Genomic DNA, 17,244 nt, shown 5'->3' on the forward strand with positions numbered 1-17,244 from the left:
TGTGTCAGCGATCAAATTTCGTTTTCCGAAATAATCGCTGACAGAAAATTCCAGTGACAGATCTCTTTTCAAGCATGGGCTCCAATGATAATATACTTTACTCAGGAAAAAAATGCCACGGTAAAATTACATCAATGGCGTCAGAAAAGTTCTGTTATTTAACGTTACAAAATGTGTAATATTAGCTGAACTTAAAGTTTTTTAATTGAATCAGTATTAAAAATTTGATTTAACTACCCAATTGATCATTGTCTCTGCATCTACAACTATTGCACGTGCCAAGAAACATTGCATTACGCTCCAACTGTTTGCCCAGATGCAATCTTTACTTATCCGCTCTGTCCTCTTCTATACCGCTGGAATTCCACCTCTTACGTGCTCTCCGCCAATCGTTTTGCATAATTATTTATTTGATAATAATTTCATCCATTCCGCACCACCACCCGGTCTCTCATTCTCCCTCTCTCTGTCTCAAACCGGGCCGGCATTCCACTGGAAATTGCTTAATTTAAGCACGATTCCGAGACCCTCTCCATACATCATGGCTATTGCTCTCTGACTCCGGTCGTCGTCGGTCAGCCTGGCTGCTGCTGCTCTGTTTGCTTGCTGAATCGCGCTGTGTGCAGCAACAACACTCTCACTTTTCTTTTGGAAGTCACTTTCGCCTTCGTTTGTACCGTGTGGATTGGGCCAGGTTGCAAGCTCACGGGACCTCGCCGTCGGCAAACCAACCTCGTCTCGGCCAAAACCCGCTGACCATGTGTGTGTGTGCTCAGAGCTCACGCGTAATGCTTGTAGTTGTTGCTGCAGCAGCAGCACTTCAATGACGACTTCCATATAACGAGTCCGCTGTAGTCGCTCAGCTGACCGGTTCAACCTGTACCGGGGACAGTTCGTTGCTGGACGGGACGGAACACAGTTTTTGGCGAGTGCGGTTTCGTTCGCCGACGGAACGGCACCGGTCAACAACAGTATTAGCCTGGGTGTATGTGTCATTGAGTTCCGAAAATTGCGCCTTTAAGGTCAGATGTCTTTGTGGAGATCGTTGGATATGTGTGAATCACGATAATTGAGATTTTTGCTTGTTACCGACATAGCTGCTTGATATGTTAACTATGTCTGCTTTATCAGAATATTATTGTTAATATCTGGTTAGAACATGGGTAATTCTCTACCAACTCACACGAAATCGGGAAAAGTTGCCCCGACCCCTCTTCGATTTGCGTGAAACTTTGTCCTAAGGGGTAACTTTTGTCCCTGATCACGAAACCGAGGTCCGTTTTTTGATATCTCGTGACGGAGGGGCGGTACGACCCCTTCCATTTTTGAACATGCGAAAAAAGAGGTGTTTTTCAAAAATTTGTAGCCTGACACGGTGATGAGATAGAAATTTGGTGTCAAAGGGACTTTTATGAAAAATTAGACGCCCGATTTGATGGCGTACTCAGAATTCCGAAAAAACGTATTTTTCATCGAAAAAAACACTAAAAAAGTTTTAAAAATTCTCCCATTTTCCGATTAGAACATGTCATTTTATGGGAAATTTAAAGTACTTTTCGAATCACAAAAAAAAAAATGAAAATTTTTGTTCCAAATGAAAAAATGACCCTTCTGAGTCAATGTAGATTCGAAAAGTACATTAAATTTCCCATAAAATGACATGTTCCAAAAATTTTTACAGTCGAGTAACGGGAAATGGGAGAATTTTTAAAACTTTTTTAGTGTTTTTTTCGATGAAAAATACGTTTTTTTCGGAATTCTGAGTACGCCATCAAATCGGGCGTCTAATTTTACATAAAAGTCCCTTTGACACCAAATTTCTATCTCATCATCGTTTCAGGCTACAAATTTTTGAAAAACACCTCTTTTTTCGCATGTTCAAAAATGGAAGGGGTCGACAAATTTGTCAATTTGTCAATTTGTCAATTTGTCAATTTGTCAATTTGTCAATTTGCCAATTAGTCAATTAGTCACTTAGTCAATTTGTCAATTTGTCAATTTGTCAATTTGTCAATTTGTCAATTTGTCAATTTGTCAATTTGTCAATTTGTCAATTTGTCAATTTGTCAATTTGTCAATTTGTCAATTTGTCAATTTGTCAATTTGTCAATTTGTCAATTTGTCAATTTGTCAATTTGTCAATTTGTCAATTTGTCAATTTGTCAATTTGTCAATTTGTCAATTTGTCAATTTGTCAATTTGTCAATTTGTCAATTTGTCAATTTGTCAATTTGTCAATTTGTCAATTTGTCAATTTGTCAATTTGTCAATTTGTCAATTTGTCAATTTGTCAATTTGTCAATTTGTCAATTTGTCAATTTGTCAATTTGTCAATTTGTCAATTTGTCAATTTGTCAATTTGTCAATTTGTCAATTTGTCAATTTGTCAATTTGTCAATTTGTCAATTTGTCAATTTGTCAATTTGTCAATTTGTCAATTTGTCAATTTGTCAATTTGTCAATTTGTCAATTTGTCAATTTGTCAATTTGTCAATTTGTCAATTTGTCAATTTGTCAATTTGTCAATTTGTCAATTTGTCAATTTGTCAATTTGTCAATTTGTCAATTTGTCAATTTGTCAATTTGTCAATTTGTCAATTTGTCAATTTGTCAATTTGTCAATTTGTCAGTTTGTCAATTTATCAATTTGTCACTTTGTCAATTTGTCAATTTGTCAATTTGTCAATTTGTCAATTTGTCAATTTGTCAATTTGTCAAGTTGTCAAGTTGTCAAGTTGTCAATTTGTCAATTTGTCAATTTGTCAATTTGTCAATTTGTCAATTTGTCAATTTGTCAATTTGTCAATTTGTCAATTTGTCAATTTGTCAATTTGTCAATTTGTCAATTTGTCAATTTGTCAATTTGTCAATTTGTCAATTTGTCAATTTGTCAATTTGTCAATTTGTCAATTTGTCAATTTGTCAATTTGTCAATTTGTCAATTTGTCAATTTGTCAATTTGTCAATTTGTCAATTTGTCAATTTGTCAATTTGTCAATTTGTCAATTTGTCAATTTGTCAATTTGTCAATTTGTCAATTTGTCAATTTATCAATTTGTCACTTTGTCAATTTGTCAATTTGTCAATTTGTCAATTTGTCAATTTGTCAATTTGTCAATTTGTCAATTTGTCAATTTGTCAACTTGTCAATTTGTCAATTTGTCAATTTGTCAATTTGTCAATTTGTCAATTTGTCAATTTATCAATTTGTCACTTTGTCAATTTGTCAATTTGTCAATTTGTCAATTTGTCAATTTGTCAATTTGTCAATTTGTCAATTTGTCAATTTGTCAATTTGTCAATTTGTCAACTTGTCAATTTGTCAATTTGTCAATTTGTCAATTTGTCAATTTGTCAATTTATTTTTTCTTGTTTGGCTCAGCTTTACATTTTTGAAAATAAAATTGACCTTACTACAGAATTATTTTTTTAATACATTGTTGATTTATTATACCATGGTTTCATAATTCAGCATATTCATTGGACATATTTTCTTATATCATCAATTTAAATAAGTTTTATATGATGACTTTTCGTCGTGACCTTTTTTCATTGAGCAAAACAATCCATTGATAAAATTTTAAAAATGGTGTCGGAACAACAAGTTGGCAACAAACTCCAATCATGGCTTTCCTCAAGAAATATTTTGCACTAATTAAAGGAAATTCGATACGGTCAACACCCTCCTCTCTCCAGACTTCCTCAATATCAACGGTGTCTGTGGGAGGCGGCTCCTTTCAGACCTGACAAAGTGGATTTGTAGTTTAATAAATCACTCGAACAGGTAATTGATACGGCACGATCACGTTACCACCTCGAGACGATCGCCGGCGATGCTCCGCACACGTGCACGCAGCTGATCAATGTGCAAATATTTTCTCTTTTAAGCATTTCCACTCTCGCTCTCGTTTTCCCGCTTTTGACAGCTAATTTTTCTCTTCCCATCTGATTCACGAGCAAGTTTTTCCTCTATTTTCATCCTCTATTTCCCACCGGCCCGATGAATTCCAGCGCTCGCGTTGTGTTTACACTTTCTTCACCCGATCTTTGCCGACTCGGCCCAAGCGTCGTCGGGGTGTGAAACGGTTCTGGTTGTAATTCTCCGACGGTTTACGCCGATCGCCGCTGACACACCGCAAAGTGGCCGACGCCACGGGTTTTGCGGTCAGTTTGCTGAATTGGCAAGAATTGAATTACCACCGTCGAAGCGGAAAACGTTGTTGTGTGGACCGGCTTCGTTCAACGTGTGTCGGGGCATGCAAATTGGGTGATGAGTGTGGTAATTAGTTGTTGGTACTGTTGATGACAAACACTGTTCAGCTAAATAGTTGATGGCAAAATTGCTATTAAAGCAAACAGTTATAACATAAGTTATAAAAAATAGAGTGTAAATGTCAATTTGTGTAATTTGAACAAGCAAAGTTTTTATTTAGTTTGAATTTCTATGATTATTCTGGAAAAGTATACTAAATTTCCAATAAAATGACGCGCCAAAAAAAAAAAAAGGGAAGCTTGCATGCAAGTTTTGCGGTCGGTCGTGCAAATCGTCGGGCGTTTTTGCATCTCGATTTTTGTGGTGAAATGTGCAATATTGTGACAATAAAAGTGTACCATTCGGATCGCGCGTTTTTTGTGAACACGAGGAATATAAAGTTCAGTGCAAATTTCCATAATTAGTGTATGTTTTTTCGTGATAATTTGCTTTCCTCAGCCAATTTTAAGATGGCGGCTTGGCAAAAAAATCGGGGGTCTGCCCTCATCCGGATGTCTTAGTTCACCTTGCAGGTGTATTAGTGAATTAGCTAGCAGCAAGGTTGAGCAAGCATTTTTGGGGTGGCGTGGTGAACGACGGGACGTGGGATGAAAAAAATAGGAACAAATAAGTGAGTGACACGTTCGGGAGAAAATGCAAAAGTGCAAAACATTTTTATTTCGATCTGATTTGAAGATTAGCTTGATTTTAATTGTAACTCATCTTGACTAAGTCTTGTTGTGTGAAAAAGTGGCAGGAAGCATCGTGGCAGCTCTAATGTGCCGGCTTCAGGAGCATTTGTTGGTATTAGTGAGGATATGCTGGCTTAGAACAGTGCAAGAAATGAAGGAGAGAGAAAGGAATCGCGATGTGTTTGCGTCAGCTGCATGGTGACAAGGTGGCACCCACTGAAGAGTCTCGTTTGCACGGTGTCTTCATCCGAATCGCGTAGATCCTCCCGGCCTACTTTGATGGAAAAAAGTATTTCCCGGGTGCTTGTGTGTGTTGTTTTGCATGTGTTAAAACTGCACCGAAAGTGGAACGAATTCGGTTTTAGATTTGCCCCAGCAGGAAAGAAGCAGAACTTTTCGATGACACCGATGCTGCGCTTGGTGACACCGGACAATCTTTGTGCTGGACTCGGGTTAGCACGTTCTATGTTGTTTGATGTATGAAAGTGAGAGTGAATGTAGTGAATGAATGTGTTCTGATTTGCGAGAGTCATTTGAGAGAGTGAGAACCGTGATATCAAGTGAATTATGTCAGTTGACACGCTTGATTAGAATTACTAACCCTTCATTGTTTTTGGGCGTCGAACCCAAAAATGAGTAGGAAATGGAAATCATAAATTGTTTTTTGCAAACACAAATATAATCTAATCTATTGATTCAAAGAGTGAGTTTGTGTGTGTGTGTGTGTGTGTGTGTGTGTGTGTGTGTGTGTGTGTGTGTGTGTGTGTGTGTGTGTGTGTGTGTGTGTGTGTGTGTGTGTGTGTGTGTGTGTGTGTGTGTGTGTGTGTGTGTGTGTGTGTGTGTGTGTGTGTGTGTGTGTGTGTGTGTGTGTTTACGTTAGGGTGAATGAAAAAGTACTGCTATATTCCGTTCATTTTCTAATATGTAAATAATAGCGTAAATTATAAATATCATGTCGATTGCTGCCAGCGGTTACTTTGAACAATTGCTCGTGATTTTTTTTCATCGTTTTACTCGCTAGCTATCAGTCTTTCCTTTATCATCGTGGATCGGAAGGCACGACGCCGGTTGAGTTCGTCTAGGTATTTGTGTTTTTATAACACGTTAATATCATAACAAATACGCTAAGCCAAGTTAATTTGGGTAACGCGTCGGTCGGGATAGAAAATATTTTTTTGTTATGATTTGAGGTAAATGCTATTGGTTAGTCCGAATTGCGATGCCTTTCCGTCGGGTCGCTAGAATTTTCGTGATCGTCGTCGTACCATTTCAGCTCGATAAACATCGTAATTCATCGTTCGCACCGTTAATCAGTACCTCACTAAACATCAATAATTTAAAACTCGTAAAATCATCTCAAGTAAAAAATTACACTGTTTAATCCTTCATTTATTAATTACAAATGATTTTGGTTCTATCTTTCCACAGGCGGCTGTCTAAGACTAAACCATTTCATTTAAAATTTAACAACCGATAAACGGGAAATGTCTCATCCGCAGCATCCGATTGCTTGCCTTGAGAATAATATATAATACCTTTCAACATACACTATTATTTTGGGTCGCATCATCATCTTCTATGATGAATCCTGACCAAACACCCTATCCTACTAACAAATTTTCAGGTTCCTGGCGCTCGTGGGGTGTAAGCACAGAGTAAATCAGCTGCCCTAGTAGCAACCTGCGCTAACTAACATTCCCGTCCCTTAAAATCGAGGTCTACAAACTGACATGGCGGGCGCCGTTGGTGGCCAATGACTGTTACCTATTCGCAATTGATCTAGCTTTAGCAATCATGGTGTTTTATCTTTTCAGCGCATTCATACATGCTGTTGATAAGGGAAACACCACTAGATCGTTGAAGCCTATAATCAGTAGTGCTGAAAGGATATTACGGTTCTGTTCAGCAACGGAGGGGCAACCATGGGTGATCTCTCATGCTCATGCTCATGCTCAGTTTGAATTTCTATGATTATTCTAATTGTTAAAACCTATGATCAGTATTATGTGGCTATCGATCTTCTCGATATGTATCAATATTCCTCCAGCTGTCAATACATGTTTCAGTCCCTTCAAGAAGTTTTGGTTTTTCGTTCTATAAGTTTGATGATAAATATTTCCAAAACTATGAATGATAGAGCCAAATTTGACAGCTGTCCATACAAAAATGATATGTGAAAATTCAAAAATTCTGTATCTTTTGAAAGATTTTTTTGATCGATTTGGTGTCTTCCGCAAAGTTTTAGGTATGGATATGGACTTCACTGAAAAAAAAATGATGCACGGTAAAAAAATCTTTTTGTCACTAAAACTTGATTTGCAAATAATCACTATTTTTATATTTTTTTATTTTTTGATATGTTTTAGAGGACATCAAATGCCAACTTTTCAGAAATTTCTAGAATGGGCAAAAAATCTTTGACTGAGTTATGATTTTTTGAATCAATACTGATTTTTTCAAAAAAAAAAAACGAAATATTGGTCGCAAAAGTTTTTTAACTTCATTTTTAGATGTAAAATCAAATTTGCAATCAAAAAGTACTTCAGTGAATTTTTGATAAAGTGCACCGTTTTCAAGTTATAACAATTTTTAGTTAACTTTTATGAAAATTGTCGCAGTTTTTAATTTTTTTAAATTAGTGCCCATGTTTGCTTACCTTTAAAAAAATATTTTTGAAGAGCTGAGAAAATTCTCTATATTTTGCTTTTTTGAACTTTGTTGATACGACTCTTAGTTGCTGAGATATTGCCATGCAAAGGTTAAAAAACCTTACTTAATCCACCCTTAGGTGGTTGGTGCCTTCCTCACATTTAAAAGGTGCTATCATACAACTAGAAAGGGTAGTCAATTCTTCAGGACACTTATGTGTCAAAATATCTGAGATCTGGCCTATAAAAAATGTATAAATAACACATAAGTGCTTATAACTTTTGATAGGATTGTCAGATCTTCAATGTCTTGGACGCGTTGTAAAGTTCTTTCAAACACCTTTCTAAAAATGTATAACACGATGGGTTTTCTTACAAAAACCACCCTTTTTACAATCTTCCGAACTTTAGTCAAAATCGTTTTTTTAGCATAACTTTTGAAGTACTTAACTAAACTACATAATTTTTAAAAGCGACATATGGGACCCCAAGACGGATCAAATGAGACCAAAACGGACAAAATCGGTTTAGCCAGTCTCGAGATAATCGAGTGAAAATTTTTAGATCAACATCCCACCACACACACAGACATTTGCTTAGAATTTGATTCTGAGTCGATAGGTATACACGAAGGTGGGTCTAGGAGGTCTAATTGAGAAGTTCATTTTTCGAGTGATTTTATAGCCTTTCCTCAGTAAGGTGAGGAAGGCAAAACAGGAAAATTAATGTTTTCTAAGTCTCACCCAAACAACTCACCATTTTCTAATGTCGATATCTCAGCAACTAATGGTCCGATTTACAATGTTAAAACATGAAACATTCGTGAAATTTTCCGATCTTTTCGAAAAAAATATTTTCAAAAATTTTAAATCAAGACTAACATTTCAAAAGGGCGTAATATTGAATGTTTGGACAGTTTACTTTAGAGCTGTTATAAATTTTGGGAAAAATCATTTTAGGATTGAAAATTCTCCGAAAAAAAATAAACCAGCTTTGGGTTTAAACATGAATTTGTAATCAAAAGCTTCTTTTGTGATTTTTTTGCTGAAATGCACCGTTTTTTAGTTAAGGCCATTTTGAAGTTTAAATTGTCTTTTATAGGGCACACTGTGTGTTTCGTAGAATAATCTAAAGATAAAAAAATCAGCAAGACTGATATTTGGATATTGGAATTAAAAACAATCCTAATAAATGTTGCTTCAGATCTCCTGACGAGATATTTCGGTATACAATGCGTATTTTGTGAAAGAACGCTTCTTTCATGGTGCCAAATATCGGACCAGCCGTTCTTTATCTCGATGTCCTCAGAAAAATACATCGTGAGGCAGTATACATCCTCGTTCATCTTTAGGAAAAAGTGTATTTTAAAAGCTGAGAATTTTATTTTTTAAACTTTGTTTATCCGGTCTTTGGATGCTGGAAATGGCCTTGCAAGAATTAAAAATAAGAAAAAAAGGTTTTTATAAGTGCTATTCATTTGAATCTCAATTTTCAATCGAAAAATGCTTGGAAACTATTGCCGATTTTGTGTAAAAATGTAAAAAATATTAAAATTGTTATGAAATTATCTCAACTTTTTTTAGATCAATATAAATAAACGCTGCAGTTTTACCAGTTCATTTGTTTTTAACTTTTGCTATTCTACACATTATCACAAACTAAAAAGCGAATCTTTTGCTCCTTGTACTGAACGAATTGGTTGAAATTTGAGTTTTTGTCAGCCATTTCTTTGCGTGACGGGACAACGAATGGAGAAGATTTATGAAAAAAAAACTCCTCTCTTATTTAATGACTTGCAGATCATATTTGGTAAATATCGGTGACGTTCGAGGTAAGAAAACGCATTTAAAGAAAATTGCAATTATTGAATCATAATAAAAAAGAAATCTTTCATTTAAATTAAAATGGTGCAATTCTATAGAAAAAAATGACTGTAAAATCATAGAAATAGGCCAAATACAACCAAAAATAAATATGAACTAAACAAGATAAATACAAATTAAAATACCAAAAATCAAGCAATAAAAACATAAAACAAGCGAAAAATTAAAATTTTCTAAAAAAATGGACGTAGGGAACTCCAGAACTAGGTTTAAAGAGCTTCGAAATTGTGAATTGATAAAAAGCATGAATTAGATTAGAATGTCACATTTTTACAGTCAAAACTCGATTATATCAAAGTACCTGCTGAAATGTCACTTTGGATATAATCGAATAACGATTTTTTCGTTTCTTTATTTTAGAGGCAGTTGAGCTCAAATATGACCCTATAAATACTCTTTTGTGGTCTGGAAATAGTTAATCCAAGAAAGCGGTTAAGATCAATTCAAATAATAGTTTATGCAAAAAGTTGCAACCCTCAACTTGTTAACAAAAATAAGATTTTTTCACCACAACATGTTAAACCCTTGTATCGAAAAGTATTATTTATATTTTGTGTTGCAAAATATATTTTAAAAAGGATTTTGATATTATTTTGTCAAATCATTAAAAAACAACAAATTTGATCAAAATTCTGATAAAAGTCTGTAGAAAAATTGGTTTATTAAATTTACTATTTGTTGATTCTATATCCAGAACCATCATTAACAGACAAAGTGAAATTTTTACCAATCTTCTTGATTTCTAAAATAATAAATTTATGTCAGCTGAAAACGCAATGACGCACGTGGAGCATGTTATCGAAATGTTGCCCAATGCTCAAGAGGAGCTGAGGTGAAAATTATCCATCCATGGGTGACGACCACGGGGGAGGGAGGGACCGAGTTCGATATCATCGTGTAATGTGGTTCATCGGGATGTCATTCACCTGATGGTTCGCTGACCGCGTCTCTCGAGTGAGTGCCAAACCAAAACCGCACCAAATTACCAAACCACTTTCTACACACGTTTTCAAACTTACATATACACGAGACGATTCCAAAACACATCGTCTTCATTTTTGTTGTTGCGTGCTGTCGAAACCAATCGTCACAAATCGACCCCGACAATGATGGAACTGCTGCTGCTGCTGCTACCACTGCCAAACATGGTCTCAACTGGTTCGATTGGTTATCCAAGACCGGGTGTCCCGATGTGGTCACAAAGTGGTTAGCGGAGCAATTCTTTTGAAAATCGTCAAAAACACGTTAATTTGGATGAAAATTTTAGTTTCTTTATAATTATTTTTGTTTGTTTTCTTTCAATTCAAATTTATGTGATTTTCTGAAGAACAGCTCACAAGTTTGAATATCTCCAAGTCAGGTAGTTCAAACCACAGACTTGTCCCTCTAGTAGTGAAAAGCTCACTGTGAGAAGACGCGTTAATTTGATGAATGAAAGCCCAGAAAGGTAAGACGTGACAACATTGACGAAAGGGTTGGCAGAAGATTTCCCACTTCGGGCGTGTGAATTGATAGTAAAACTTTTCGTGCTTTCATTCATGCTTTCTCTGGGGCGGCGAGGGAGAGCATTGTCAATGGAGGCGCGACATTTATGGGATGCGATCGCGTCGCGTCGCGTAAACACGATCAATTGGCAGAAGAAACATGTTGTTGGGTTTGCCGGCGGGGTTGATGATGATCGTGAGAAATTAGATTTACGGAAAGGCAGTAATTAAGTGCCTGGAGTCGATACAAATGTTATAATCGCACTTTCTGCACTATAAGTGGCAGTTTTGAACAGTAAAAGTTATCCATCTTTGGAGTGTTCAGTTATTGTTTTCTGAATAATTCGTTGTAGTTTGGATTAAATTTAAACCGCAGCAAATAAAATAAATTCACTTTTTTAATTTATTGGTCTCATTTCTCTTCACACCACTCATTCTCCTTTCGAATCTGCTCCTCCTCCGCCGGCGTAAAATCATTCTTAATGTTAAACGTCTTCCGAATCTCCTCCGGGTTCTTCCCCTTGATCATATTTGCCACCGTTTTACAGCTCACATCAAGCAGTCCCTTAATATCCAGATAATTCGCCGCCAAAATAATCTCAAACAACGTTCCCTGGTCCACCTTGAGAAAATCAGCGTCCCACGAGCTGATATCGTCGGTCCGCTTCTCCTTGGTCTCATCCTCGTCGGTGGCCGGAACCGGATCGTCCTTGTGGTAGTTGGCCCACTGGAGCACCTTTCGCAGGATGGCAGAATTAACGTTCGGCAGTGGAATCACATCCTCTTCGCCGTCACCTCCCTCGATGCCCAGGTCCTCGAGCATGGTTTTGATAGTTCCGGAACACTTGGCGACCTGCAGCTCCGTGTCGAACACCTCTCCGTCGGAGGATTGCATTTTGATGATGGGCATCGTGATTTCGTTAGTTTTTACCGTGCCTTTCAATTATTAGCTGACTTGTATCACAGAAAAACAATCAAGGCGACTGATAATCCCCAGCATTTGTGATTTCAACTTATACGTTTAATAGGTAGATAAAAACACTTCTTTTACCACAAAGTATTTCAAAGCAAATTTATAGTCTACCTCTACAAAAGCAACTAATTTTCGATCAAAAAAGTTCTACCTTTCTAATTTCATTAAATTTCTTTTGGAATGTAGACTTAAATTTAAAATTCAAACCTGGTTCTCAAATTAAAATTTCGGTTCTTTGAACCAAAATTGTAGGAATCTTCTTTGTTCCATACGATTATTTTTTTTAATGAAGATGCAACATTGTGTCTAGTAAAACAAGGTTAAAAATGACATCTTTTACGAGAAAATTAAAAAAGTGACCGGAACATGAAAACGGTGAAGTGGGTTTCGTTAAATCAATTTTTTAACAATGATTTTTAATTTGACAATTAAGATTTTGAAAAAGTGACAAATCATCAAAGATTAAGCAAAAATAATTCATTTTTAATTTTATTCAAAATTTTATGTTGTATTTGTTTTTTTCATAAAAATAAGCTTAAACAATTATTTTATAACAATTTCGAAACATCTAAGAATTTGGGTGAAATTATTTTTTTATTTAAAAAACAAGTCAAATGTCATGTCAATGTCAAATGCATGCCATAATAATCATCCATTATTCATTAATAATTTATAGTAGTTAGAGTAGCTTCATATACATTTATTATAAGAAAGAAAAACAATTACTTTCAAAAATGTGTTAATTTGATTTTTTAATATTGTTTTGTTCTAAAATGAATTGCAATAGCTTCTGCCGATTACAATTTAACACCCTGATATCATGAACTTAAAAAGTATTGAAATATCATTGGTCGTTGTAGTTTTTTTTAAGTTAAATTCCCTAAACATACCAATATATAAAAATAAACAATGAGGCATGATGAATTTGATCTTATAAAATTTGGATACAAATTCGCTTTCAAACAAAAACTATTTGGGTAATTCTCTACCAACTCACACGAAATCGGGAAAAGTTGCCCCGACCCCTCTTCGATTTGCGTGAAACTTTGTCCTAAGGGGTAACTTTTGTTCCTGATCACGAATCCGAGGTCCGTTTTTTGATATCTCGTGACGGAGGGGCGGTACCCCTTCCATTTTTGAACATGCGAAAAAAGAGGTGTTTTTCAATAATTTGCAGCCTGAAACGGTGATGAGATAGAAATTTGGTGTCAACAAATTTATGTAAAATTAGACGCCCGATTTGATGGCGTACTCAGAATTCCAAAAAAAACGTATTTTTCATCGAAAAAAACACTAAAAAAGTTTTAAAAATTCTCCCACTTCCCGTTACTCGACTGTAAAAAGTTTTGGAACATGTCATTTTATGGGAAATTTAATGTACTTTTCGAATCTACATTGACCCAGAAGGGTCATTTTTTCACTTAGAACAAAAATTTTCATTTTAAAATTTCGTGTTTTTTCTTACTTTGCAGGGTTATTTTTTAGAGTGTAACAATGTTCTACAAAGTTGTATTCATAATTGTCTGCTCTACAACTTTGTAGAACATTGCTACACTCTAAAAAATAACCCTGCAAAGTTAGAAAAAAAACACGAAATTTTAAAACGAAAAATTTTGTTCTAAATGAAAAAATGACCCTTCTGGGTCAATGTAGATTCGAAAAGTACATTAAATTTCCCATAAAATGACATGTCCCAAATTTTTTTACAGTCGAGTAACGGAAAATGGGAGAATTTTTAAAACTTTTTCAGTGTTTTTTTTTTTCGATGAAAAATACGTTTTTTCGGAATTCTGAGTACGCCATCAAATCGGGCGTCTATTTTTACATAAAAGTCCCTTTGACACCAAATTTCTATCTCATCACCGTTTCAGGCTGCAAATTATTAAAAAAAACACCTCTTTTTTCGCATGTTCAAAATAGAAGGGGTCGTACCGCCCCTCCGTCACGAGATATCAAAAAACGGACCTCGGATTCGTGATCAGGGACAAAAGTTACCCCTAAGGACAAAGTTTCACGCAAATCGAAGAGGGGTCGGGGCAACTGCTGTGTGAGTTGGCGGAGAATTACCCATTTGCGTTTTGTGTATCTTTATTCAATAACTTTACAAAATATTTTAAAATATATTTAAAAATGTGGAAAAATATACATTCAATATTTTCAATGAGTTATTCTTCGAATTCCTTTAATCTCTTGATATTTATGTCCCGTCCCGTCTCGCGGAAAAAAAGACGTGCGAAAAAACAATTCAAAACATTTTTGAATGTGATAATTCGTGAATTGATCTAGAATCGATCGAAAAACGGGTTTGTTTACAACTGGTATTATTAAACATTAAATAAAAAATAATTTGTTTACAGTTTTCTGATGTTTTCAAGAATTTTAATTACCTAAATTTTCTAGGCTCATTGACCACACTATATGATTTAACTCAGAAATGAATAAATCCTCATTATTAGATTCAATTGACAATTTTACAATAAGAGCATCTAAAAATACCGTCATCAGGGGTGACATTAGATTTGGGGGTGAGATTGGGTCATATAAAAATGTTGAAATGTGTATGACCCAATGTCACCCCTGATGACGGTAGTTTCTAATTTCTATGTTGTACTGAATCAGAAATCAAAAAATTCTTCAGATTTATAAACAAAATTCTACAACGCAATTTATCATGTTAGGATGGCAACAAAATTGATATTTTTATGAAAAATTTCTAATGCACTTTGATCAAACTTGGAAATTTTTGTATCCTTAACCTTAAATTTACTTATAAGATACCTGAAATTTGTAAGAAACACCCCAATAAAACTAATTTGAAGCAATATTGACATCAAATGAACTTCCTTCTCAAGTTACATACCTTTTAACTCATACGTTGCATTTTTGTATGATCAATAGGGTGCTAAGAATATGGGACTTTTTCTCAAATCTCGCCCCACAAGCTGAATATTGTTCCTTGAGCTATGTTTGGACTCTGGGCCAAATATGAGTAAAATCGGTCAACATTTACCCATTGATACTCGATGGTGAAGTTTGTATGGGAAAAATCGAAAAAAATGTATGGAAAACTCAACTTTCTTACGGTTTGATCTGCACGGTGCACTACTTCAATCCAAATATTCCTAAAAGTTAGATTATTATTGAAAATTTAATGCTCTACAACTTTGTAGAACATACCAAAGCTGTAGAACTCGATCCTGAAAAGTTATTAGCGATTTGAAATAGTCAATTTTGTATGAAAAACGTTTTTTTCACCAACTTTATGCTCGGGTATCAATGGGTTAATTGCAACCAATGTCGTTCAAAATTTGCACAGATGCTTATAATAACCCAGTAAACCGTTTTTCGCTTGAGGAGCAGGGGGTAATTCTTCTGGGCACCCTAATGATCAACCATGATGGATGGAACCAGTTTGAACATATTCTGATTTTTTTCAATGAAATTTCATAGCGATGAAAAAAGTCTCCTACTTTTTTTTCTGTCGTAAACACAATTTTCATTCCCAACAAAACGGAAATTATCTCTCCCAAAGATCTCGCAGTGCAGCCATCTGTGACAGATTCGTTTTCCTCGCATGTTTAGTTGACCCGCTTTTAGGCAGTGTCACATTTCTCCATCTTTCCAGCGCAAATATATTTTGTTACCGGTGAGTATATCTGTGAGAGTTTAAAACAAAAAATAAAAAAAAAACATCAACAAAAGGCGACACACTTTTTCGCTCCACGGTTCCATAATTTGCACAGACGAGACGAGACCTGCGTTAAACGCACCACTTCTCGCGCGTTAGCATACAGCACATCACGCGCAAAAAGTTTAGCTTTCTTTACCACGAAGAGAACCTACCCGAGAAGAAAACTCCCGGGATTTAATTGCCACGTTTTTATTATTGCTTCATCCCATTTGCGAGTGTTGCAGCAAGTTGAGTTACACAAATTGGCGTGCAAGTCTTGCGAGAGCTTAAATTCCACGAAAGCCGGCAACACTGTCTCCTTCAAACTTGGTACAGTCATTTGAGTGGCATGTGAAGCAATATATTTATACGTGTGCGGTGGAGAAATGCGACCAATTTGAATTGATATTATTATGCTGCACCACCTTGCATTATGTGCGGCTGTTTGTTCCGATTTTTTGGCTCACTGACTTGAAAGCTTTCAGCTTTTCCTAGTTCGAGCTTCGAAACTGACAATTAACGGTAATCACCAGTGGTGAGTGCGTGTGTGTGATTTTATTCATCGCGTGCGTTTATGATTATTAATTTTGTGTTGCTCTCCAGATGGGTAGATAGCATAGGTACTAGGGAAAATACCGTTAAACAAAGTGATTGTATGAACTGAACAAGAAGTAGGTACAGCTGGATAATTGTACCGGAAATTCGGAGAATATTTTGAAAGTTTAAGAAGCATTATGTGGTTAAATTGTATAAATTGCTATTGTTTTCCATTTGTTATTTGTTTTAGAGTAAAATATTGAATACAAGCTTCAGAGTACTATTTGATTGTATTTTTTGCGAAGTATCGGTAATTCGGTTTTGTGGTTTTTTACGCTCAAAAATTGGGAATTTCACGGGGTCCAATATTTAAAAAGCTGTTAAAATAACATTCAAAATCTTATGTTAAAATTACAGGATTCACTTTTTATAATTTATTATATATTATTCTACAATCTACAACATTATTTCTTCATTTGACTTAATACTAATAGAAAATATCATTCATGTTTTGTTCTTAAAATAAGTAACGTAAGATTGTTTTTAAGCCTGCCGGAACAAGGCAGACCAATTCCAAGCTCTTAGTGAGCTGATGATGAAGTACATCTAAAACGGATTAAGCGTTTTCTATTTTTATCTTTTTCCTAAGCTTTTTTTTTTAATTTATTAATTTATGTCTATATATTAAAATTTTTGTAATTCTCTGCTCTACAACTTTGTAGAACATTGTTACACTCTAAAAAATAACCCTGCAAAGTTAGAAAAAAACACAAAATTTTAAAATTAAAAATTTTGTTTAAATGAAAAAATGATTCGAAAAGTACATTAAATTTCCCATAAAATGACATGTTCCAAAAAATTTTACAGTTGAGTAACGGAAAAAGGGAGAATTTTTCAAATTGTTTTAGTGTTTTTTTCGATGAAAAATACGTTTTTTTCGGAATTCTGAGTACGCCATCAAATCGGGCGTCTAATTTTACATAAATTTTTTGACACCAAATTTCTATCTCATCACCGTTTCAGGCTGCGAATTATTGAAAAACATCTATTTTTCGCATGTTCAAAAATGGAAGGGGTCGTACCGCCCCTCCGTCACGAGATATCA

The 17,244-nt window shown here is 35.2% G+C and overlaps 2 protein-coding genes across 2 annotated transcripts in view; one reads left to right on the plus strand and one right to left on the minus strand.

Moving 5' to 3' along the window:
* LOC6032922 (rho GTPase-activating protein conundrum) overlaps nt 1–17,244 on the plus strand; it is a 167,915-nt gene that overhangs the window by 48,782 nt on the left and 101,889 nt on the right. The gene's annotated exons all lie outside the window — the stretch shown is intronic.
* LOC6032919 (S-phase kinase-associated protein 1) lies at nt 11,372–11,869 on the minus strand. Its single transcript, XM_001843390.2, has one exon. The coding sequence runs from the start codon at nt 11,867–11,869 to the stop codon at nt 11,372–11,374; it is 498 nt and encodes a 165-aa protein (XP_001843442.1).

The sequence above is a fragment of the Culex quinquefasciatus genome, chromosome 2 (genome assembly GCF_015732765.1).
Source record: "Culex quinquefasciatus strain JHB chromosome 2, VPISU_Cqui_1.0_pri_paternal, whole genome shotgun sequence".
Classification (NCBI taxonomy): domain Eukaryota; kingdom Metazoa; phylum Arthropoda; class Insecta; order Diptera; family Culicidae; genus Culex; species Culex quinquefasciatus.